This window comes from Melanerpes formicivorus, unplaced genomic scaffold, assembly GCF_026170545.1.
Source record: "Melanerpes formicivorus ecotype bairdi unplaced genomic scaffold, bMelFor1.0.p_v2 SCAF_12, whole genome shotgun sequence".
NCBI classification, from domain to species: Eukaryota; Metazoa; Chordata; class Aves; order Piciformes; family Picidae; genus Melanerpes; species Melanerpes formicivorus.
Window position 1 is genome coordinate 4,680,721 of NW_027142364.1, and position 26,542 is coordinate 4,707,262.

At 38.4% G+C, this 26,542-nt stretch overlaps 1 protein-coding gene across 6 annotated transcripts in view; it reads left to right on the forward strand.

Moving 5' to 3' along the window:
• NLGN1 (neuroligin 1) overlaps window positions 1-11,035 on the forward strand; it is a 352,005-nt gene extending 340,970 nt beyond the window's left edge. For all 6 annotated transcript variants that reach the window (XM_068145020.1, XM_068145021.1, XM_068145022.1 and 3 more), the window contains 2 exons: window positions 4,702-5,491; window positions 6,449-11,035. In XM_068145020.1, the coding sequence (XP_068001121.1) occupies window positions 4,702-5,491; window positions 6,449-7,271 (1,613 nt within the window). In that variant the 3' untranslated portion in view covers window positions 7,272-11,035. The remainder of the gene's footprint in view (window positions 1-4,701; window positions 5,492-6,448) is intronic.
• The last annotated feature ends 15,507 nt before the right edge of the window (window positions 11,036-26,542 follow it).

Here is a 26,542-nt window from a genome sequence, read left to right on the forward strand (position 1 = left end):
CAAATTTTGACAATTTTGGTGTCTGCATGCCACCACCATTAGTACTATGTGATGCTCTGTATATTCTCTTTGTTCCTATGAACTCTTGAGTTCAGCTCAATTCTAGGCAAACGTTTTAAAGGCTGCACAAGCTGCCTTCTCCCACAGCTCTTCCGTGCATGTTTAAATTTTGGGTCACTTTCTTCTTTTTCCTATGGAGCTTTGTAGAGACACTTTATAGCAGGCTTCTGAACAGCATTTTCTTGGTGCATCATTTTTGTCTCTTTTCTTTCCCACCTAAGGGTGGCTTTTGGAAGAAACAGTCAGTCATACTCACAGTAGATGAGGTCATCTATATTCAGGCAGTCACAAAAGGCTTGTTTAGTTTCTCTTAAGGAGCAGAATTTAAAGAAAACTAAAGTGGCAGAGTTTTTTCTTTTTTTTTTTGGTTTTGTTTTTTTTTTTTCAGGCTAACAGCTGAAATGCTTAAAACAATTATTTTTGTGAAGGAAACAAGTACCTAGTTCAGAAATCTTTTGTGTGAAACTGCATGAACTTCACTTGCTGTCATCTAATAAAAGAATGGTTGAATGTTTTGCATGCATGATCCAAAATTGTCAAAGCATCCAAGTTGCAAATGGATTTTCTTCTCTTATGTTTTTTCCTCTCCCACAACTAACACCTTTTCTCTCTAGTTGAGGCAGACAGCAGGAAGTTAAAAACATGCTGTTTGAGGGACCCAGTTTTTTTCCTGTGATTTTTGCCCCCCAATTCCATACAGTTCCTCTCATGTGCATGGCTATTGCTTATTGATCACGTTACTTTTTGTCTCACTGTTTTCACACATTTTTATCTGCATTGGAGTTTCACCAGGGACATCACATTGTGCCCTGTGCATACAATCTTTCACTAATTTATGTTGCTGTTTCTCCATGGGGGTCTAATTGGCCAATCATAAAAAAATATTTCCAGAGACATTAAATGAGCTGCATTTACTCACAGGTGTGATGCAGAGCCCACTGACATCAATAGATGTGGCACATTCTTTACATCAGGCCCTTATACTATTTTAAATGAGATAAAAATACAGTTGTTACAAGAAAAGTCTACTGCAAAACATACTGTGGCTTACATTTTAGTCTATTTACACAATTTGGGTTTTTATCATAACCTTTTCTTTTTCTGTAACTACTTGCAGTTAAATAGGACAGATTTATAAACTGGCCTGTAGGAGCAAGACATCAGCATTCCCTCACTTACACTGGACTCTGAGGGGTCACACAGCACTGCCTTTTTTCATCAGAACTCACAAAACTAGGTTTTTGTCATAGAGATTTAGTTTAAAGTTGAATGAGGAGACCTGCTTTATCCTTCTCTAACTCTCACAATCTTATCTTGATCATCTTGATGTAACATGACATTAATGCAAAATGCCACATGTACAATATCTGGACAGTAATCTGTCATATTCTGACACACAGCCAGAATTCTGCCAGGAGCAGAATTTGTTTGGGGAACCTGAGGCAGTAATTTGCCAACATAGCATATCAAAGGATTTGGGAGGGGACTGAAGAGGACTTGACTTAAAATCCAATTGTAAAAGTAAATTTTTGAGGCTTTGTTTTACAAGAAAGCAATAGCATGCTTTAATGAAATTTGGCTTAAGCAGAAGAATGTGCCACAGATATGTTACATTTCATCTGGGGATGGTTAGACCTGCCATTAACAAAACCAAAACCCCCCCAAACAACAGCATTAAAAATTGGTCAGGTCCAAATAAGAAAAAGTTATTTCAAGTTTTCAAATATCTTAACATATTCTAAAAACATTTTGTTTCATGTCTTTAACCAGTCTGTTTCATAAAGTGTATATTCAAATACTCTCTTTGCTTCCTTCATATCCTTTTGAGAGGGTTCCTTGGTAGCCAAGAGGAATCATTCAGCTGTTTTCAAGATGGTGCTGTTCATAGCTGCCCATCTGCTAATGGGCAGTGGAGCACCTGTCTTCAGAAAGAGATCTAAAGATGTAGATGAATATGTGTAAATTGTTATTATTATTATTTGCTTTGGTGACACTTGGAATAGGAGTCACAAAGTGATATGATCCATTGAGCATTAAAATCTTCTTTCCATCAGTCCAAAGCTGATTAACTATAAGGAGTATACACATTATCAGATAAAAATGTAGTTCTCCATCCTGTGTGATACCAATTTCTGCCAGGAACTAAGTGACAGAATGAAAGTTTGCATTCTGTTGTTTATTTTTCATCAAGTGGTCTGGGAAGAGGAGCATCATAGAATTCACATGGTGTGGGTTGGAAGGAACCTTAGAGATCATCTAGTACCAAAACCTCAGCCGTGGGCAAGGACACCTTCCAGTAGATCCCGGAATATTATGGAATATTTCCATAAGTATTCTTCAGCAGAAGGAGTGATGTTTAGTTTCATTTGCTAAGATAAATTTATGGCTAGAGGACTCGTCCACTTTTGCTTAATCCAGCATTTAATGTTTGTGTAGCACTTAGCAAGCCATGCTCTTTATATCAGTGTTTTCTTAGTCCATAGCTTACACTTTCTGCCCTTGTTCAGAGACAGTTAATAAAGCAATAAAAATAGATTTACACAATATGCAAAAAAAAAAAAAGAAACATTATAAAGTATCATGAAATACATCTTTGTGAGCATTTGGTTTTGTCATTTAGTTACATTTATTACAGTGCCTGGATCCTCTGTGGTAATTCCACTGACTTTGAGCTGATTTATACTAGCTCAGTATCTGACCTTGTAAACATGCAAATATTTTTTACCTGCTTTATAGCTCAAGTTCTTTCATATTTTTTATTCATATCTTACAAGGAAATAATAACTTGGATATGAGTTCTCATAAATTTAGGGAGAAGCTTGAGTTTACATATTTCAATCTCTGCACATATCTGATTTTAAGACTTTTGGATTGGTCCTGATACAGCCTAGAATGATCTTTAAATTCCTCAGAAGCTTGTAAACTGCTTCCTGCCAGCAACTGATTCCAACTCACTTCTGAGTGTGCAGGATCTGCCACTGCAATAGAGGTTGTAAAGGCATGTGTCTGACTTGATTTACATGCTGTGGAAAGTGTTTTGGTTTTTTTTGATCTATGGAAATATGTTACTTATCAAAGTAAAAGCCATCTTTTGTGTTATTGGAATAATATTCTGAGGTAAGCTTAACTCTGGTTCCTTTAGTGGGAGTTCCCAGCTATTCATCAATCACTGGACCAAAGATGGACTTTTAGCAAAATTAAGTGTGTTGAGGCCAGATGTCACCAGTCTCTAAGCAACTCTACTGAAGTCAGAGGAATTACTCCAGGTGCCTATCAGCATAAATAAAACCAAATTTTGACCCATATATCTTAAATCAGCATAAATTGCATATGCTGTAAACCATTTTGTGTTACTCTCAGTGAGCAACAGGAGGTAGGGTCCAGTATAAAACATTTTCCAGTAATTAACACCATAGGTGTGCTACAGAAATTAACTGGATGCCCCATCAGGAAAATGCAATAAAAATAAGAAAAAATAAAAAGAGAGAGAGATTTCACATTTACCCAAATATAGCCTAAGTTTCTGATATTGGAGATGAGCATTATTTTACCCAAGGTTCAGAATCAAAATTGCTTTCAGAACCTGAACTGTGGTCTCCAAAGGGAGCAGGGAAAGGTACAACCTCAACACAAAGGGAGCACAAGAAATGTTGGAGCAAGGGTGGAGTTTTGATTGTGTTGAAGTCAGTAGCAAAGCACTTGGATTGATTAATTGTCTGCAAGGGAGTGAAACTTTCATCCATGATACACTGAAAAAGTCTTACAGAAGGGAGAGAGCATCAGTTTAAGCATATTTTGTTATTTCTGCGAGTAGAATTCCTGGTCCAGAGTGCTAGTTAAATCAGCATAAATTCAAATTAATTGCACTGAAGTCTTTGGGATTTGCCACAGGTTTATATGCAGCATCAGATTGTCTCACTCCCTTAAATGAATACCTGAGCATATGTTTAGATCTTTGACTTACAAAGCTGAATAGTGTAAAACGTATCATTTCCCTTTTTATGTCTGACCATGACAAACCTTCATTAAAAATACCTTTACAGAAAGGACTTTGACTCTTAGGCACTTAGAAATTTAATTGCTGCCTGCTACCTTCCAATCCGTTACACCAGAATATAAACTTTTCCTATGATATACAATTCGAAAGCACTGCACCTCTCAAACCAAGTTGAATCCCAAAGAAAACATTAAAAAGCAGTACATTAAGTATCTTTAACACATAGATGTATGCAAGCTGCCGATGGCTTGAACAAGATCTGGAAATTCAGCCCATCACAGAGGCTTCTTGCCTTTTCCTCCAACTTCCCAATTGCCTTAACTTCAGGGATTTCTTTCAAGGTAATAGTGTTATCCTTGGCTTCTTTTTTCCTGAGTTTCTTTAGAAAAACATTCTCTTCAGCTGGACTAGACTGAGGTAGAATTATTTCCTTCAATTTCTGCACATATTGCATTTACTTTGTATACACTAGCTGTAGAGACAGTGACAGTCAGATCTCACCATCTTGTGTATTTAAGTACTAGTAAGCTTCAAGTATCTCTTCTGTTAAAATTTTCAATTGTTTCAAAGAACTCCTTTGAATCTTTCAAGTATGTAGCTGCTTCAAGGTCACTTCAGTAGTTTTTAAATATTTCTCCCCACAGGACTTTTTCAAAGAGCAATAGCTCAAAGCGGAACAGCTCTCTCCAGCTGGGCGGTTAGTTTTCAGCCTGCAAAATACGCCAGAATGTTGGCCACAAAAGTTGGTTGCAACATGTCAGACACTGTAGAATTGGTCGAATGTCTGCAGAAGAAGCCTTATAGAGAACTTGTCGACCAGGACATTCAACCAGCAAGATACCATATAGCCTTTGGACCAGTCATTGATGGCGATGTGATACCAGACGATCCGCAGATACTGATGGAACAAGGAGAATTCCTCAATTACGACATCATGTTGGGAGTTAACCAAGGGGAAGGGTTAAAATTTGTTGAAAATATTGTGGATAGTGAAGATGGCATATCAGCAAGTGATTTTGACTTTGCAGTTTCTAACTTTGTCGATAACTTATATGGATACCCTGAAGGCAAAGACATATTGAGGGAAACTATTAAATTTATGTACACAGACTGGGCAGATCGACACAATCCTGAGACCAGAAGGAAAACGCTGCTGGCTCTCTTTACTGATCACCAGTGGGTTGCACCAGCAGTGGCTACAGCAGATCTTCACTCCAATTTTGGATCGCCTACATATTTCTATGCCTTCTACCATCATTGCCAGACAGATCAGGTACCTGCATGGGCAGATGCAGCCCATGGAGATGAGGTTCCTTACGTCCTAGGAATCCCCATGATTGGTCCTACTGAATTATTTCCTTGCAATTTCTCCAAAAATGATGTCATGCTAAGTGCAGTGGTGATGACATACTGGACAAACTTTGCAAAAACTGGGTGAGTACCAGATAATGAATAGTCCTATATACAAACTCAGGGTGTAACAACACGATGCTTTCCCTTAGGTATCTCCCTTGGCAGTGCCTCTGTACTTGCAGGATTAAGAAGAGATTAAGAACTGGGTTGGATATTTATGTTTATTGCAATGTCTTTTAGCTCTCTTACATATTCTAGTAAAAAGAGGAGGAAAAAATACCTATGTGAACATTCAGCATGAAGAAAGCAAGAGAAAGATTTTTGCACCCAAAACCAATTAAGGGATCCTCTGAAAAGTGTAAAACTAAGCATTAAAAATGGTTGCATTAGTAATTGACTGTGCCCCAGCACCGGTATTTTCATCCCATGAGACGGATAATGACATGAATATTGCATCTAGTATCATGCAGGTTATTTTAATAACCTATTTTGTTTTAATTGGACGTTTCTGTCCATAAAATTGTGACTTCAAACTTGAAAGTTTTGTTATTTTTATTACTACTTCTTTCACTGGTAGTTGAAAACACTTTTCTACCTTTAGCCATTGGACTCTGAGTCATGATGTGTCCTACCTTGCCATGGTCTTTCACCTCTGGAAGGCTACAGATACTGCACATGAGCTGAAATGATCAGCTTTATGTGAATAAAAAGGAAAAGCAAAGCTTAGTGTTCATTCACTTTTTGTCTACATTATCACATTGCTGGAAATCTGTTCTCAGCAGCAAAAGATTTCAGGGTGAGAGGTACTGACGTTTTGGGGAACTGGGGAAGTCCCTGGGGTCTATCTGAAAGAAAGGTTCGTTTGCATAATGCTCTTTCTAATCAAGGTTATTAAAGCTACTAATTTTAGGAAATATCACTTTGCTCTGTCCAAAGGCAGACTTAAACATCGAGTATAAAATCTTAATTATGGTAATTTTATAATTCCTTTTGAAATACTTTGTAACATTGAAGATTCCCTTTTCTTTTTTTTTTCAGTGACCCAAATCAACCAGTGCCGCAAGACACAAAATTCATCCATACAAAACCGAATCGTTTTGAAGAAGTAGCATGGACCAGATATTCTCAGAAAGACCAACTGTATCTTCACATTGGATTAAAACCACGAGTTAAAGAACACTATAGGGCCAACAAAGTGAACCTTTGGTTGGAACTGGTACCTCATCTGCACAATCTTAACGACATTTCACAGTATACCTCTACCACAACTAAAGTGCCATCAACTGATAATACTTTCAGACCAACAAGGAAAAATTCTGTTTCTGTTACTTCAGCCTTTCCTACAGCCAAGCAAGATGATCCCAAACAACAGCCAAGCCCATTTTCAGTGGATCAAAGGGACTATTCTACAGAATTGAGTGTTACTATTGCAGTTGGTGCATCTTTGCTGTTCCTGAACATTTTGGCCTTTGCAGCACTGTACTACAAAAAAGACAAGCGGAGACACGATGTTCATAGGAGATGTAGCCCACAACGTACTAATACCAATGATCTTACCCATGCACAAGAAGAGGAGATAATGTCCCTCCAAATGAAGCACACTGACTTGGATCATGAATGTGAGTCCATCCATCCACATGAGGTGGTTCTTAGGACCGCCTGTCCCCCAGACTACACGCTTGCTATGAGAAGGTCTCCTGATGATATTCCCTTAATGACACCCAACACCATCACAATGATCCCCAACACTATACCAGGGATTCAACCCCTACACACATTCAATACATTTACTGGAGGACAGAACAATACTCTGCCCCATCCTCATCCCCACCCCCATTCACACTCAACAACCAGGGTATAGCCAGACAAGACGAAACAAACTTTATTTTTTGATGGATTACAGTAGGTGATATTACTGAAGATTACTTGGCTTTCAACCTACAAGACTCTTACTATTTAAATATGGAGGAATATTATGTGAATATACATATCAAGAACTTTTGGGGTTTTGGAAAAAAAAAAAAAACAAAAAAGAATTGTACATATATCAAATGAACTTAAGAAAGAAAGAAAGAAACAAACAAACAAAAAAAAACAAACAAAGAAAAGGAAAACAAAACCACAAAACAAACCAGAAAAACCCAACCGTTTGCAATTGCTTGACGCAGTTGTCCTGAATGATATTTTTTCATTCACATTCAAGTATTAATTTTGTGAAGATTTAAGTTACGTAATGGAATTAGGCATGTGCAACACAAACAGGAAAGAACTATGACTGAAAAAAAATCTTAAAAAAACCTATAAATATGCACAAGGGACACACTAATGGAATGTCAGATAATTTTCACCAGTTTTTATTTGGGACCTGTTTTCTTGTGTAGACCATATTTACATATTTGAATAAGTACACAAAGCACCAATGCTGTTAAGGCCTTAGAAAGGGGCTCATGCTGAAATCTGCCAGTCAAAGAAGTTTTACAGCCTGGCAGGTACAACATTATCACATAAGTGCTGTCAGTATAAAAGTTGTGGGAATAAAGGAATCTGGATATTTTTAGCACGATGTGCATGATAATTTATATGCTTGGTGGCTGTGCTGCTGATTAAGCCGTAATTAAAATTCTTCTCATCCCATTGGAGTTTTTAATAGAAGCTTTCTCCATCAATTGGCACAACCTAAAGAAGTTTTTTAAAGGGGCAAAAGTAATTACAGTAAAATATTTCACGGTAGCTTCAGTAACAGATGGAATTGCAACAGTTCTTCAAGGTATTTGTGGCATTCTAGTTATACAGTGGTGAAACCTTGCTGATACGAATCCCAGACCAAAAAAAGTGGAAAGAATAATTGTTTTATTAATGTTCTTTTTCCTTTCCACCTAAATAATTTCTAACTTTGACATAACTTGAATGGAATCTCCTTTGATGGAGGATTTATAATTTGCTGTGAGTAAGTTACAGTCTATTTAGTTCAAATTGGTAAGGTAAAAGTGTGTCCAAAAGTTTAATTGCAGTGATCTTTTGTGATATAAAAAATGCCCCAGCGTTACCGCTCTGATTACACCTTTCAGTTTATTTGTTTGAACTCATGTTGCATGTTACAAAGTTTACTTGCAATACTTCAATAGAAAGTGACTTCCCTTTTTGCTGTACGCGAGCTTTGCCATCCAAATGAATTCGCTAGACCAGATGGCAACAGTATAGGAAAAGAGGGTACGTGAGAATGGGGAGAGAGCCAATAAGTGGAAATTTGGATATCTAAGTACTACATATGTTTGTGTGATTTGAAATGAATGTTCTAAAATCACAAGAAGATTTTCATTCCCCTGTTGCTTTCCAGTAATTATATATCACGGTCCTTTCAAAATGTTTGTATATGTAATCAGATGTACATTTATATAAAAGAAACAATTGAGATGGACTTAAGAGCACATCCCTGATAAATACTTTCTCTCTTACCTGTACTATATTTCTATTAGACTAAAGTTATGTGATTTTTTTTTACATTTTTTCAAATTACTAGCAATTTTGATAGTTTGTAAGATAATGCGAAGAACTTTCTCTGACAAACTAACTGCAGTAACAGAAACATTTCTTTTCAGTTACTCTTTTTCAAGAATGGAAGCTTATTACACACAAAAAAAAAATTGTATACTACTTGATGGAAAATTACTTTGTACTTCTTGGCCATATTACTGGTCCACTGAGTGAAATAAAGATAATCTGGATAACGAATATTATTCCAATGCTAAGAGACCTGATCTTTGCTCATTAAAGAGCTAAAATGTTTATTGCTGTTTTGTCATTTTTTAATGAAGTAATGGTAACTGTCTCAAATAAAGAGTAATATCTTAAGACCATTCTGGTTTTTGAAGACAGGAACATGCCTTCTACAACTGCATATTTAGGGGCCAGTCCCACCTACAGCCATTTCTCACAGAGGTACTGATCTTGTGACTGTATGATATCTTAGTATTACGTGCAAATCTCCCCTAGGTTTCAGGAATAAGTTAAAAATACTAGTATCAGCACCAAAAAAAAAAAAAAACCAACCATCAAAAAAGCACCAAGGAACAGGCCTCACTGAAATAAATCTGTGGTATTCTGTGACAGGGGGAAAAAAACCAACAAACCACCTTGGTTTTAATTGGATGATTGAAATTCACAAATGACTGCTAGGAAGTTCAAAGTGTGTTTGCTAACATCAAGCACAAATGTTAAAACTATGTCTGAAGGCAAAATAAAGTACTACAGTGTCAGACATTGTATTTAGCTCTTTAAAAACAAATAAATAAATAAATAAAAATCCATACATTTAATTAGTGCTTGCTACAGTCCCCACTTTTAAATTAAGCACTTTTTGGTAGAAGCATAAAAAAAGTCTTCAAAATCCAGGGCGGTCTGTGTGCAATTTCTGCCTGATGTGGTTGTGCTTTTAGACTGTGACCTGCCAATGTAAACCAATAAAAAGAATTGTCTGCCATCTGATAATTATTGTTTAATAGGAAGATTGTATTTTGCTATGTTGATGAAACAAAACAAACAAACAAAAAAAAAATTGATGGCCATAAACCAAGATCTTCATGAAATATGATTTTATGTGCTTTTCTTAACTTTATCAGAACCAAAATAACTTTCTACTATAGTTTATTTGTGGCCATATATCTCTATATATCTCTCTATATACAGTATCTGGTAATTGTTTACTTTTATTAGTTACAAAATAAATGATTTAGGTAAACCAAGCATGACACTACACTTTATTTCTGTCAGCCAACAGTATTTAAAATGTGAAAGATGAAGGCGACAACACAAATTTGATCACTCCTGTCTGAAAAGCAAAACCTCCATTCCTGTGCTGCAGATACTGTGAATGCTATTTTAGTGGCTACTTTAGAATTACGTTACAGCAGCTGACTTTCCAAAAGTAAGATGGTGTCCCATGGTTGCACACAACATTAAGAGAGACCCAGAGATGTTTTATAGTTGGAACACAATAAAAATGCAGGAAATGGTTTTGGAATATCTTCATGTATTATAAGTTTGTTCTTTTCAAAATATTTATCTGTTTGATTTGTTTTCCACAGTAGCCTACAAGAAAGCAAATCTGAGTGTGGTATTTAATTTCTTGTATCATCCTTGGACCAGACTTCCAATAAAATTAGGCTATCAATCAGTCTTTGGAAGATCAGTAACAATATAAGAAGCCTGCATTTATTGCTTTCACACTTTTGTAAATATGTTTGCAGACCTTTTTAAGAACATGTATTCTACCATTTTGAGAAAAGAAAACAATGGAATCATTGTCTCGTTTATCTATTAAAATTACAGGCAATATAATGTGATGTGCTGACATTTCTAGGAGAAATAAAGCAGATAAAACCGCATTTTGCTCAATGGTATCTCAGTTGGTTACACGTGGTATCCTCCAACCACTGAAGACTTGCAAGATGTGGATGAACTACCTGAATATCATGTTCCCAAGGAAAATGTGGTTGTTGTTTCTGTTGTCTGTACTAAACATGGATTGTTATGTCACAAGACTTTAATTATTGGATATTTTGGTTATTAAACCACCCAGACATGATTTGAGGTCTAATGAATAAACATGTTACAGCTTTAAAGACACCACTGCAGAGAATTCCTGTTACCAGCTTCACTAAGAGATGAAACAGCTGAATTCATAGGAAGATGTCAAACATCATGGCATTCCTTTGATGTTTGTAAGATGTTGGGGTTTTTCCTGTGGTGTTAGTTTAAAACATGAGCTTCTTTTCCCTCCTTTCTCCTAGTAATGAAGTGTTGCAGATGATCTCTTTTAATGTAAGCGAACATTAGATAATTCAATTATTATTCCGAAAAAGTGCTCCCAAATAAATTAGATTAATGGGAAAGTCCCTGTAGAGGTTTTGTTATTTTTCTTTCAAAGCTCTTGAAATATCTGTTGCAGCAGTTCTGCTTTTTTTTTTCTCTTTTTTTTTTCAGTCTGTAAGCTAAAGATCTCTCTCCAAACAACACTGAACTCCTTTTCTATTGGAAATAACAACACTATAAGATTAAGATGTACTTCTGAGACCTCCAAGTAAATATGAGGAATTTGTAACACAGCAAATGGGCTTTTATTCTAAACATTCTAATTTGATTTAATTCTGGCACACCAATACATTTGTATGCAGACTAGAAATTAGCAGCATTTGATAAGGCGTTGAAGAGAACTACGCAGCAGAATCGATGCGTAAACACCAGCCACGCACACAGGCCCTTCTCTCTTAGGTTCTGTTAATGCTGTTGTATAATTCATTTCTTATTTACAGATTCAGTAAAACCGTAGCTTTGTGAAATGGGAAATGGTTAGAGGAAGGTAATGAACTTCAGCTGGTGGAAAGTGTTTAGGAAAAACTGTTGAGAATCACCTCGGAAGTGCAGATTTTTATGTGCAACCTGGCTTCTTTCCTTTTTGTTGATATAATCCTCAGTAATTCATACACACGGGGAAACGATCATTTCTGTAATAAGCTTTAGTTTCTAAAAGGAATTTAAGTATTGTATGTAAATTGTGGATTAAAACCTATTCTGAGTTTAGTTTCCTTTGCCACTGGGATGAATGAAAAACCTCCTGGAAGTGCAACAAATTTGTACAAGTGATTTTCATACAGTATCTTGAAATGTTTTCTTTTTTCATTTGAAGATAAAAGTGTCATGCAGCAGTAAAAGCTGTCCAAGCTTTTGTTTGTCACATAAAATGCCTTCTCCATCATTCTCTCCACATGCCTACCCCGATGCACTACTCCAGCCAATAGAATAGATTTCAGAAAACATGAATAAACTGGGAAATTTTACCTTTTTGCCTCATGCAGAGTTAATTCAAAAGGTAAATGAAAGTGCTCGGCGTGGAGGTAACACCTATACCTCATTCTGCATTCTCCACTTCTATTGATCAGATGCTCAGCAGATGACAATTTTTTAGCACCAGCTGAATTAGTATTTATCATAGGGCCATTGAAATCAATGAAGCCCTGACAATTTACACCAGCTATCGATCTGCTTCCGGACCTTTAATGTTCATCATGGCTCATCACTCCGTCCGATTTTGCATAACTTCTCACGCACATGAACACCCACTCACAGAAATTATTACAAGTGTAACTACCTGATTTATGAACATTATCAGGCACTAAAACATGCTTTAAAATATGCCTGGGGTTACTTCTATCGAAGTCCACAATTCAGATAAGAAGAGCTTTATACGTTAAAAAACCAAAACAAACCCTCCAAATTACACTGATGCAAAGAAAAGGTTTGGACTGCAGTTTTTAGCCTTATCATGCTATAGGAAGATTTATGTTAAAATATTTATTTTTTTAAAAGGAACAGTTTGTTCTGTCTGACCCTCAAATCTATAGGGTTAACCTCTATGTTAGACACAATGACAATTTACAATGGTTGTGAGACTGCTCTGCTCTGTGCCAGTCTGAAAGGGAAGAGCCATACCACAGAGCCACACACTTACAGCAATTTCAAGACAGAGTAGCTGAATTTTCTCTGACTTTGTTCCCCTCTCAATGTCAGCAACATCAGGCACTCAGCATTTGGAAAATTAGCTTTAGAATGATGCCATTTAAAAATATAGGTGTGGAGTTCTTGAGTCTGCAGGGTTGAGCAGTCTGTATTCAGGTTTTTTGCTTTACAGGTGTAAGAGCCAGTAACGTCTTTTCAAACATTAGTTGATAATACTGGCAACCAGAGGTGATAATACTAATGCTCAATTAACAAGAGGTTCATGAAAGACTGTGTGAGCTGATAACAGCTTGACTACATTATTAAGAAAGAAAGCCAAGGGCAAATTTTGCATGTAGTGAGTTTGGTTACTGTGGAAGGCAATGAGAATTTTGCTGTTGACTTCACTGAAAAAGAAGGATCATTTCAACAATATCGACACTCCTGTGAGGGCCATGTGAATGTTAAACTGCTATGAACATGGCTTCTAAGAGTCTCTGGATATTTCCAGACCTCCTTGAATTATTTATCCATCTGTATTTCTGCAAAGAGGAAAGTGTATCTTTGGGTATTCACCTTTCTGCACAGAGAACGTGTGCATTCAAGTACTCATGCTCAGTGGCCAAATACAGATAGATTCTTCCCCAAAAGACATATCACTGTGATATTGTGAAAACAGCTAATACACCTTTGCCAGCAGGTCATGTGAGCTTGGCCTCAGCACTGCGTCAGTGTGGCCCCATGGCTCATGAACGGAGTGTGGTTGTATCTCATAGGCATGTAGGATAGAAAAATAGCTTACAACTGCAAAGCAGTCATGGGCCAGACCCAGTGCAATATACTTGATACAAACTTTCCCTGGAATAAAATGAGGAGTGGGGCAGAGCCTTCTGGCAGAAGGCAGTTTGGGAGACTGAGATGTACAATGTACCTCTTCCATCCATTAAATTGTAGAAACAAATTCATCACTAATTTGAAGCAACTAATACTATATGAAAGACTCTAAAAATAGTATCTGGTTTGTTCTTCACCAAATACATTTTCAGAAGTCATGCACTGATTGATGATAGAGACAAGGTTGTACAGTGTTGGGTGTCTATTTTTCACAAGATGACTCCTGTGTAGTGGTGAAATTTGGCTAACTAAGCAGATGAATATGGTCTGCTCTCATGTGCCTACAGGTAAGGATAAGTGGGAAATGACAGTGGGAAATGTGGACCTTCACACACGCACACAAAAAGTAAGTAACATCCAAAACCAATTATTGTTGGCCAGCTAGTAGAGATTCCCATGTTAAACCAAGTCATGATTTTTTCTTTAACACTTATCAATATGCTATACATATGTTTTTCTCTTAATAGAAGATGAAGGTAACAGGAACTATTTGTTTCTTCTCAAGAGTCATGATTTCAGTGTCCAAGATCAGAAAGTGTAGTAGAAAAAAACTAGCAAGTTAGGGATTTGGGGTTTTCTTTGGTTTGTTGTGTTTTGGGGTTTTTTTCTACAGGTACATCTGGTTATCTTGATTCTCTGAAGGCTCATCAGAACCTATGAAAGGATACAACTTTAACTGCCACAGGCAAGAGCTGGGTTGGAAATTGTTCTCTTTCCTTTTCCAGGAGGAAAGGGCAGGGTTGGATTTATGAAAGAAAACTTCTCCAGAAAAACATTCCCAAGCGTAGCTCTGAGGCACACCAAGGCAGCAGGAAAAGACTTGCAAATTCTGCTGTGTTTGAGGAGGAGGAACATATATTGTCAAATTCAATAAAATATTGGAAATGTTTGTGTATTTGAAATTCCATTAACATAAAAAGTAAAAAAAAACCCTACACAAAAACACCAAGTAATCCTTTTTCACCAATACAGGTTAACTTAAACCTAAAAAGGCTACTTGGTTACTAGAATTTGGACTGGGTTGTATGACCTCATGTGAATTCCCCGTTGTCCTGTGATTCTCCTAGTTCCATTCTACAATCCAATTCAGGGATTTTGTTTTGAAACTAGAAATTCCCTGGCTTTATTCAGTTGTTTCAGTATGGACTACTGCTGGGAGCAGTTTATTCTCTCTAATTCATTCATCTTTTATTCAGAAGTGTATGTTCTCAATCCTTTAAGGTATGATTTGGGGGGGGGATGTTCTTTTGTTTGTTTGTTTGTTTGTTCATTTGGTGGTAGGTTTGTTTTTCTTACTTCAAGTGTTTGGAGTTTTTTAGCTATTTCTGTGATAAGTGCAATTTTGTTCTTCTCCATGCCCTCTCATATTGTTATTGCTGTCTCAGACAAATGAAAATATTTGAAATAATTTAAATCTCTGTTTAAATCTCTTGTTGTTATTTGTCTTCTTGTTCCTTCTGATTGGGATTTTGCTTTGCCTTGTTTTCCTTGTAGTGGCATTTCCAGGCCTATTCACAGATGATCTCTTGTTCTATGAAACTAGTGTTTGGGTACAGAACAGCACTGAAAGCTAAACTCCTCTGTTAACTCATTCACTCCCAACTACAGAGGGATTGTTATTTGGAATGGGAATGGAAATCCACCTACTCTAGTATCTCTAGCATCTGGTATGGGTAGGACCAAAAATCCCTTCAGTCCATAATGAGAGGCATGTGCCAGGAAATTCACAGCCATCACTGAATTATCCTCACATGAAGGCTCAATGACAATTTTTCCCTTTCAAAGGTGCTGGAAGTACAATTTCACAGACAAAAGCTGACCTCGAGCTAAGACAAGCACGTGCCTACAGAAATAAGCAGTGACTTGTAAACTCTGCTCCTTGCTGGAATAAAAAGCTAAAGGAGGGTACAAATAGTTTCTAGATCATGGCCACACTCCAAACAATTGCTTATGTATTTTTCTTTGCTGCACAAATACTAAGACCTTTGTTCTGAAGGGGCCTTTGTCATGGTGCTTGTATGTATGCTACAGCTGCTCCACAGAACTGAGCTCCTGGTGACCCCTCTTCAGTAAACAGCACAATTTCTATTGATTGCACCTGAGAAAGATGAGCACCTTCCATAGCAGAAGGAAATTAATTGCAGATGTAGAGCATCAAACCAAATTTTCTCTTGTTTTTTAACTTGAAACAGCAGTTTGTTTCTCTCCCCTCGAGCAAGGAAGGCTTGTTAGTTTAGATGTGAGTGTGGGAGGTGGTTTTACTCTAGATACTCTATTGCTGGGTGCAGAAGATTATCATGATGCATTCCTTTCTCCCTAAGTGTAACTGCCCAAGGTAAGGCAGGTGAGTAGACCTGATCTGAAGTTAGTAAAAGAGGCAACTGTAGTGCTGGGTAAATGATAATCTACAGATATCTGGCTTCTCCTGTGGACTGAGGGAACTTAAAAGCAGGTGAAGAAAGTTGTCCTTCCTGTCCTTTAGGTATGCTTAATTTCCTATAAATCCTGATGCCTTTTTTTGAGCTAAAGCATTTATTTTTATGTTTGTATGCTCTTGAGAATTATTTTTTTTGAGCTGCATAGATCAGAATGATCCACACTATTGTTTATTTTATTGTATAGTGCCCGTGGCTAAGGGAGTAAGACCAGCAGCAGTAAGAATTAAATAGCAAAGACTCCAAGGCAACGTGAAGTAATGAACATTCCTCACTTTAAAAACCTTGCAGTGTAGAAGCCTTCCAATGGTAAGTACATCTAAGATGGAAATAAGTTCATGTGGCTTCTATAGCACAGAATGCACTGCAGAATGGATTCTGCTTTGTGATGGCTAGATGGACTGGAGAATTTCTTCTTCTATATCTTTAAATAACTCCATGAGTTTTAATAGCTAATGCACAGTCCTGTAATTTACAGGAGAATCCCAGGTAATACTATCTTGTGAGGGGTGAGCTAGCAAAGTGATGTGCCATATGGGAAAGAAAGCAGGGAAGAACTGGAGGAAAAAAGATCAGCCATGGGGAGTGAATTTTGGGGATCAAACTGCTACTGAGCAGTCTGATACACCACCAGAAATGGAGGCTTCTTGTAGTACTTGGTGAGACTCCTTTGTTTTGCTAGTTTGAGCTTCTTTGATCAAGTGGGCTGGTTCTTCTCAGAATTTAGTATGGGGTTAGATGCATTTAAGACAGAACACTTAACAGAAACACTAGCTACCTACTCTTGTGCAGTAGAGTTCTTTTTTTATGTGGTGAGATATTCCTCTTTCTTCTAGTTTTGAGTGTTTGTAGGCTTCAAATCTTTGTCTAAGGGCTATGAGAGTGAGAGTTCATATGTGAAAAGGATGAGAGTTGTAGTTTCAAAAACTGCCCAAAAGCAAAAGGGGTTTTATTAGTTGTAAGCAGCATAAAAAATTATTTGTCAGCTTAGCAGCCTCTAGTTACAGTGTCAGAGTGAGCTGCACTATTTTAACCTGTGTTGAGCATGAAGATGTACAATAGACAGATCGATGTCAAGCACTCAAAGAAGGGTTTATGTATTTTTAGACTTCCGTGTGGTCTCTGACATCTATTTGACAAGCAGTTAAGAACATAAGACTTGAAAAAAAACATGCTTTAGAGCAATACATCATTTAAATCATTGCCAACCTACTTAACTGGAGGGAGAACTGATTGTTGTCTTGTAAATCATAAGTATTATCAAGAGAACTATGCAAAATGTGATCACTTATGCCTTAGAGCAGAGTTACATGAATGCCTTGGCTGCATTTGTTCAAACCTCTGAACCTCATGCTGTGTGTTGCAGTCAAATTAACTGAAAAACTACAAACAAACAGAACAAACCAGAGCAATATTTGCCCCATGCTGAGGTCAAAGGCAAAAATCTGACAGACATTGAAGGCTCTATTGCCTATGAAACTAGTAAACATTATCCGTTTAGAGGAGAGATCAATATGAAAAGCATCAGCTAATGGGGACTACCTGTGGTGCAATCACCAACAAGTGCATGTCCATCTTGTTGATCTATAAGGCTTCTGTGAAACTGGTTTCTCAGATCCGAGGTCAAAGCTAGACAATGTGGAATTACAGAGAACAGCTGTGAGCATTCATGAGACTCCTTGACTAATATCTTCTAGGAAATCCTTTGTTTATTCAAAGAATTTGCCAAGAAGTTGTCATCTGGTTAACCTAGATACCAGACATAGCCGGCTTTTGTTTACAGCAGAGTCACTTGGATTAAGGATTGGTATGATTACACATGGTTCACATCTGATCAGCAAAAAAAAAGCTTTCTGGAAACTGTGACTGTTATCTGTGTCTCCCTAGCTTCAGACTTACATTATATATGTGGCATCTCCTGAGGAGATAGACAAGGAGCTTGTGCAGCACACTTACCTGCACATTAGCTTTATTCCTTCAGTTAATGAAGGACCCTTCTAGGAAACAGGAGATATCTTGTCTTTCATCCTTGACAACAGGAATTTCCCTGCTGGCATTCAGATAGTTTCTGCAATTACATTTGCATTAATATCTACTCTCTCTTCTCTCTTCATTCTTATGTGTACATGCAAATGAAACATATCTTGAATGTTCTTGTTCAGCTTTTGAGTTTTTAAAATATCTGTTCCTTGTTGAAGTTAGTGACACACAACACAAGGATGTTTTGAGGCTGTTAAGCACACATGCTTTCAGCTGGTCATTGCAAGTCACAGTGGAACACCACAGTACTGTGCAAGCATTATGATAGCGTAGAACAATGATTCATCACAAACACTTCAGCCCCCATAGCTCCACCAGCTGACTCAGCAGTGTGAAGTCTCACTAGAAAGTCAAGAAATGCTATCGAAAGGCAGCACTGGCCCTGGAAAGCTGGTAAGGATAAGTGGTCACAGCCCAGCAGAGTCCATTGTGAACCCTTCTACATGGCATTTGCAGGCAGCAGACTGAAAAGCAGCAGAAGGGAGAAACAGAAGACCTTATTTCAGGCTTCTATCATTGTCATGGTAGCCATGGTTCTAGGTCTCTGGTCTGGTATGCTAATAAAAAAAAAGTAAGCAAACTAAACTTTGGTAAAAATCTGAAGAGAGAACAAATAAATATATTCTGAGTTTAAAAGCTGTAATCTGAACTATTGCCTTGCTGATGACCTTAGCTCACTGATGTTAGAGAAGACCTGCCATGGGTTTGCTGCACACAAGATGACACTGGCCAAATTATTCAGGTGCTTATTTCTACACTAGAGCACACCGGTAGGTTTTTTAGTTTCATTATTTATGTGGTCTGTGAGATGTCCATAATCCTTCAGGCAAGTGCTGAGCTTATGTTTCCTGAATGTTCATCCTGGTTCTGTGTTGTTACAGTCAGAGTCTGATCATCAGGAGAGAAAACTTACCATGCTACAAGAAGCTGAAGTTGGAATTTACAGAGTGCAAATCTTCGGCACCCTATAGAGCAAATTACGTAGGACAGGCTGCATTGCTCTCATAATTCGAAAATGCTTTTAAGATGGGATCAGCTAGAAATAGTCACACAGAAGAAAGAAAAGTCTCACTAAAAGTAAAAAACTGAAATGCTATAATAATTTCACCAGTCACTTGTTTCTTGGTTTAAAAAATAAAATCAGTTTTCATGTTTTCTTTCATCAAATTCAGTAATACTTTAAGGTAATATATAGGAAGATAGCCTATATTTTTCACAATTATTGCAAAATTATATTGCTGTTACTATTCTGAAAGAGCCACTTTTATTTCATATGTCTTCAGCAACAAAAAAGAACAGAAAGAACAGCAATAAAACATCATGATCTGTAATCTCAGCACTGGGCATTTACCACAGGCAAGCTAGAGATGCCTACCCACATGATATATTCTTCAACATCTCAAGCTCATTCAGCTGCAACATGAACAAGTAGCAACCTCAGAATTGCTTTGAATTAAACTGGCAGTCCTGTGAGGCATCATGTTCTGAGAGCTGGAGTGTCTGCAACACGACAGTGCATGTCAGCTGGACAGGGGTAGTGAGAGGACCTGACCTGTTTCATTGCCATTCAGTGATCTATGGAAGATGGACACGACCAGAATAGTACAAACTCACTTTGTTACTACCAGCAACCCCACTAGCTCCTTGACAGGTGATCCCTCTTGCTTGCCTTGGAATGATCTGTAACAGCATGAGCTTGTGCCCAATTAAACACAAGTTAAAACCAGCAATTAAAAATACTAACATTTAATTTTTAGAAAGTGGAGGCAGACTGGAGTAATCCAGAGCAGACAGCAGGGTCAACAGCAGGCACAGTCTGTAAATTGACTCTGTCTGGTGTGAGCAAACCAGGTAACTGCTGATTAGGCAGGTCTTGTGATGTGCCTTTTGTGAAAACAAATGCAAGCTGCAGCCTTCCATACACAGTACAGCTGATGATGGGTTGTTACTTAAAGGTCTGGGAAAGCAGCATTCAGATCCCAAGCTTGTCAGAAAAAAACAGCAGGAGGGGGCACAAGTAATGAAAACAAATGTACACAGAGAACTGGATGGGTAACACCAGTGCAGAAGTCAACAGTGTGATGTGCCCTGAAACGTATTGCAGGAAGCTGTGTAAAGTCAAAGCTGACCCAGGACACTGAAATAGCTTCCCTGTATTTATTACTTGCTGTGCCTGGGTCCTGATGGGGCAAACAGTATAAGTTATGCTTTTCTTCCCCTATGCAGAGTGTCACAGATGCAGAATACTTCCTATCCTTGGAGAAAAAAAATTGCAAAACTGCACTGACAGGTCCAGCTGGTTGTAGGGGGAGGAAAAAGCAGCAGCTAGTAATGGCCCTGCTGCGGGAGGCTGAAGTGCATTGACAAATGTCATTAGCAGCTGGAGCAGTGCTGATGTACAAAGTGCAGGTCAGCATCAGAGGTGAAGGCGGTGGTGGGTGTCCAAGCTACTCCTGTAAGCCCTAGTGTCCAGAAAATATTTTCCTTTTATTCAATATGAAGATGGTTTTCAGACAGCATTTAATGAATCATTTCCCTTAAAAATGAGTAGCAGCAAACGTCCTTTAATCAACAGAACCCTCTCACTGATGTTGATAAGGTTTTCTTCACATGTTTAAAACAAGAAGTCTCATTTCCAGCTGTCACATATGCAGGATTCTCAAAACAGCTGAGAATTTGGAAGCCATTTTATGGATTTTTAGGTTTTAAAGTACTTTCTGACTGAGAGATCAGGACTGAGTAGGAAAAGGTCCTGAGGATACTGCTAGGTTCATTTACATCTTGAGTGTAAGACCACACTTGCTAGCATTAGGAGTAATTCTTACTGTTACTTGATTCCTGGCAGTAAGTGTTAATTTCACAAAACCCAGGAACTGTAGGAAAATCTACATTAATTACTGCTTGACCTACTAGGCAAGAGGCAGCTGCTGTAATTTTACATGCAGTTCCAGCAGCAGCAGCTGTTTATCTAATGAGCTTTGGAAGACCAGCCTGACAGCTCCAAGAACTACAGAAGCATTGCAAAAAAGTGGCATTGATGTTTCAATAAGTGACATTCTCTCCTCTGAATCAGCATGAAGAAAATGCTGTAGAAGGGTCTTGGTGGCACTGAGATGCATCACCTTTAAATAAGACTTAAAGCTAGCACCCATCTTCTCATTAAACAGAGACACTCTCCAGTGCACAGATGATAAATATGTATATGCTCATAGACTTCAAGGAACCTATGAAAGACAGAAACATTTTGGGGAAAAAGAAGGACATTTTGGGGCTTTGTGGTATGTGTGAGCTCAGTAAATGCTATGGTCTATTTCAGCATTGCATAAGCTAGCTTTAAACAGTCATTCAGTTCTCTTAATTAGGAGTCCTGTCATAGTACTGGACCCTCATTCAGGAGTTCTCTGCAGGTCTAGATGCTGCTGCTGCTTCAACATGTTGCCATATAAGGCTGTATCTTCATAGCATTGTGCCAGAAACTTATCTTTTGTCACCTTTGTGTTTAAGCCTCTAGCCAAGTCGTTGCTTCTAGTGGTCTTGGTGTCTTGCCTCCATCTGCTGAACCCTAGGAAAATGTTCGCATTCAGGTTCAGACGGAGGAATCATAAGTTGGAATTAAAGCTGCCTTTCCCCTTTGGCTTTGTTCTGATCCACAATTGTTCTCACAGTACAGTTAAAAATAAAATGACCTCTTTCTTTTTCTGGCTGCTGTCACAATTGTCATTCCCCACCAGATGCCCTAACTTCCCACTGTGCCCCGATGGTTGTGCTGCCCCTGTTGTCTCTCAGTCCAAAGAGTTTCTGAACAAGAAACATGCTTTTATGGAGCCTGGCAAAGCTTCAGAGGGGAAAAGGAAAAATCAATACCGCTTCAAAGAAAAGTCTTTGCTTCAGTGAATATGACATTTGCCCTTTCTTCACTAGTGGGAAAAACAACAAGGACACTTACACTGGCAATGGAAATAGAGACCTTCAAAACAACAGAGAGACCTTCCAGGTTTGACTTGTAAAGGGAAATAGCTTTATAGTCATTGTCCCTATTCGGCAACATCAAAAGCAGGTGTAGAGTATTAGGTGGTGCAATCTGGGAATGAAGTGGAAAGTAATGCAAAGTCAAAGAGAAGAGCTGAAGCGATTTGGAACAAGTAATGGTAATGGACTCTGCTGAAGAAATAGGCAATGAAAGACACGACACAAAGGTCAGGTCCGTTGCCACACAGTCAAATCGACCATAAAATGTCATCTGCAAAGGTGGGCCATAATATTGAAAGGGCCTTCTAAGTGAGTTTTACAACATATTGACAGCTTTGTAGCAACTGAAAATGGTGAAAGAACCTCATATTTGCTAATGAACAGCTTCTCAGTAGGGTAGAAATAGGTCAGAAATTTTCCAACAGAAGTTAAAATGCCAATTAAGGAAATTAATGGTTTTTTCCCAGAATCAAAAACAACTTTTAAAGACTCTCATTGATGTTTTTGGAAGACTTACAAAAATGTAAACTTTACAAATCTGCTTCAGTTATTTTTTCATATTCAAATTTTCATCAATTTCATTTTCATTTGAGTTTGACTGTTTGGGGTTTTTTGTTTCCAGTCCCTTTTGTTTCAAAGCTGGATACTCATTCCAGGCTCTTTGTTTCATTCTCTTAATTATGCCACTTCTTAGCTAGTTTTCCAAGTCGTTTTGTTTTGGTGTTTCTACTTCTGTGTCATTCTTCAGATGCAACTTTGTGGACCTCTTTCTATTGGAAGAACATGCATTGTTTCAATAGGCTCTGGGTAATTGTTTGAAAACAAGTCTTCTGTAAGGAAATTCTTTTCCTTACTAGAAAAGGAAAAGCTGTGCCTTCAGCTGCAGCTGCCACTGGCTTTGTTGTAGTTTCTGGCCTGTGCACTGGAAAATTTTCAAAACCTAGCTTCCCCTGCTGAGAGTGATTCCTGTGTCAGCTGCTGCTGTTGCAATCGTGTAATGGAGCAGGCTTCATCCTTGGTGAATCAAATGGCATGGTTTCTGAGGAGCACACCTGTAGTGCAGTGGGACAGTCGTGTACTCATACTCTGACCCCTGTGCTTGTGCTGGGTGAGAGAGGTCTGCAGCTACAAGAATCAATAAAAACGTATTGATTTCTCCATACTGTCATAAAGCTTGTCTGCTCTTATCTCCAGTTTGCAAGCTGAAAAAGGAGACTGTAAAACTACAACTGTCCTAGGCTTTATATCTCCTTTTTCCTCCTCATTTGGTGCTTCTCACACAGCAGACCAAGATCTGTTTCTGACAGAGCCACCTGGCCAGGGAGCCACAGCCCTGCTTGCTGTATCACAGCATCCTACTCTTCTAACACTTGGGTTGTGAAAATAGATGCTTTTGAAGCTTTCTAAGTAAGGAGAAGAGCAGGGAGGATGGCCCCAAAGGCTAAGGTTGAGTGCTTTCTCTGAGGTTTAACACATCTCTCTACATGCAAGCAACAGTAGCCACGGAAATGTAACATGAGTGAAGAGCTCAGTGCAGTCTGGATATTCCAGATTCACATAAAGCTGTCATCTTGGGGTTGTTTCAGCTCCCTTTGCAATTGTTTGATGGTTGCTGTTCTAGGAAGAAGTTAGGTAACCACCATTAATCCAAACAACATGAGAATGTCCTCTGCTATTTAAAAACAGTCTCAGTGGTAACAATTAAGCAGGTGAAGTGTAAAGCAGCATCTTCCATAATATTTAGTTTCACAGAAGCTGTCACCTAAAGCCATACCTGTCAAAAGGCAAGTGGGCAGATGCCTGCTTCTGGTATTCAGAGTACTTTGGAAGCTTAGCTTCAGATTTCTGGGGACGGTTACAGCTGCTTGTCAGCTGTGTAGGCAATCTTGGTTAAATCCCAAAGTCCTGATAAAACACATGGAATTCAGAGGAAACAGATTGGAAAAGATTTACCCAGAAAACAAAAAATACAAGCCCCTGTAAAATACTACAGAATATACTTTGATTTTTATGATTGCATTGGCTAGGTCAGCAGTAACACTAAACATTCATGCTAGAGGGTTACAGAAAAACAAGAAGCATGACCAGAAGCACCTTACAGCATTTGACAGTGTCAGTTTTGGATGCCTTTTGTTCTTAGGGAGAGCAAGGGCTTTGACACTCAGCTTTTCTCATTGGGAAGATCCCCAGCTGCACTGATTTTTGAAAACAATACATACATTGTGGCAGGTATAACTGCTATGGCTGGTAGATGTGTGTGAGCATTGGTCAAATGGCCAACTGTGTATCTGTCATTATTCCTATTTAAACTTTGTGCTACTGAAGGCAAGGCATTTGTGGCATAAAATACAGGTAGCCACTACAAATCCCAAAATGCCAATGTGGTTTATCTACCATAATACCATTTGGGACTTTTCCTGTGTTTGTGGTTTCAAGCATGTAACACTGCTGCTCACACTGGAAGGGCTGTTGCATGCAAGGTGTACAGACAGGCACAGAGTGTTGTTAGTGGGATCTGCAGCTGAGAACACACATCTGGGAAAAAGAAAACTGCTCTGTGGGCAGAGTGGGAGAGAGGTGGTGGAATCCACCAATAGGTAGCCTCTTGAGGCTCCCTCCTGTGAAGCAATGGCGAGAATGAAGAGGAAGACAATGACTGTCTTTTAGGCTTGAGGCGAGGAGAAAGTTCTTCACCGAGAGAGTCATTCATCATTGGAATGTGCTGCCCGGGGAGGTGGTGGAGTCACCATCCCTGGAGGTGTTCAAGAGGGGATTGGATGTAGCACTTGGTGCCATGGTCTAGTCATGAGGTCTGTGTTGAAAGGTTGGACTCTATGATCTTTGAGGTCTCTTCCAACCTTAGTGATAGTGTGATACTGTGACTGGTTTTGGTATATTTTCCCACTATTTATTATAGGTTGGATCAATTCAAACTCCTTCTTGGATATTCTTTGTGGCATGATTACAGCTAAGCTTGAGTAAGTGGTGCACATTGGTCATTAATCTTCTGTGAGCAAGCATTTTTGGATAATATTTTAGTATTTAAAATACTACTTATCATTTAGCATTCAAACTGCTTTGTTGTGAGCTGTATTTTAGCTGTCTCTAATACAAACTAACACCTACAAAAGAAGGTATGAAAAGTCTGGGGGAAAGGGTTGATTTTCACACCAGTGCTGATGGTTTCTCTTAAGAACCTGCCATATAACATTACTGGGGTTTGCAGGTGTGAGGCCTTGGGAACAATAGACAAAGACATGAGAATAACAAGGGGAAACCTGTGCCTCAGCAGCTGATGTGTAAGACTGCAGAGCTGCAAACAGTAGCCTCTTAGTACAGCTATGACTGAGGTACTAAGGCACCTTTAGGCACTGCGTAATAGGACAAATTCTGTTTCAGTGCAAGCAAATGTGGTACCATAGTGTTCAATATGTCTCATCTTGGCCTCAGACTCAAGCCATAGTCTAAAAGCATGGCCTTTACATCAAGATATCATGTGAGCCAATATATACTTTGGGTTTCATTCCAGCCTTTTTCAAAGGAAAAAGAATGTGAGACTTCCTAAATAAACAAACATAAACTCACACTTCTTCCCTCCCTGCCTTACAGAAAGCAGGATCCTGTAGCCCACAGATCACAAAGTGAGTCATGCAGAAGTACAGAAAATATAACCCAATCAAGCTGGTAAAACAACCTAGATTTTAGAGATGAAGGTCTCTAAATTAAGAGTGTTCTGCTGCTGCCCCCCAGGCTGTTAAAGCTCATGACTGTTTGCTCCGGCACCACAGTTGCTATGGCAATTCATAAAGACAAAAGCAGTAACCTTTAAGGATCCAACCAGGTAAAAAACTAGGACTGAAATTATACTCAGAAGCAAAGAGGAAGCTGATATAGATGCCAAAGAATCGATAGACTGCATTTGCTGTGTCTAATACCATTTCACAGGCAGGCAGAGACCATTGCAACAACCTTGACTTGGGAAAAAATAATCATAATAAAAAAATCTTGCAAAGAAACTGGAAAAAGGCAACAAATGTCTAAGCAGACCCAGACAATGCCTACTTGGATTCTACTCTGAGAAAAAAAAAAACAGTCAGATGGTGTCTTATGAGAGGGAAGATGGGATATTTTTGAGATTCTTTGATGTGATGCTAAGACAGAACCCACGAACCTGCAAATGACGAATCTCTAACAGAAGAGATACAAGCATGTGGATATGATGGGATCTGCTGTAATTTAGAGATAGCAGGCTGGACCCTGTTTCCATGTAATTAGTGAATCCATCTTGTCTGTGCTCCTA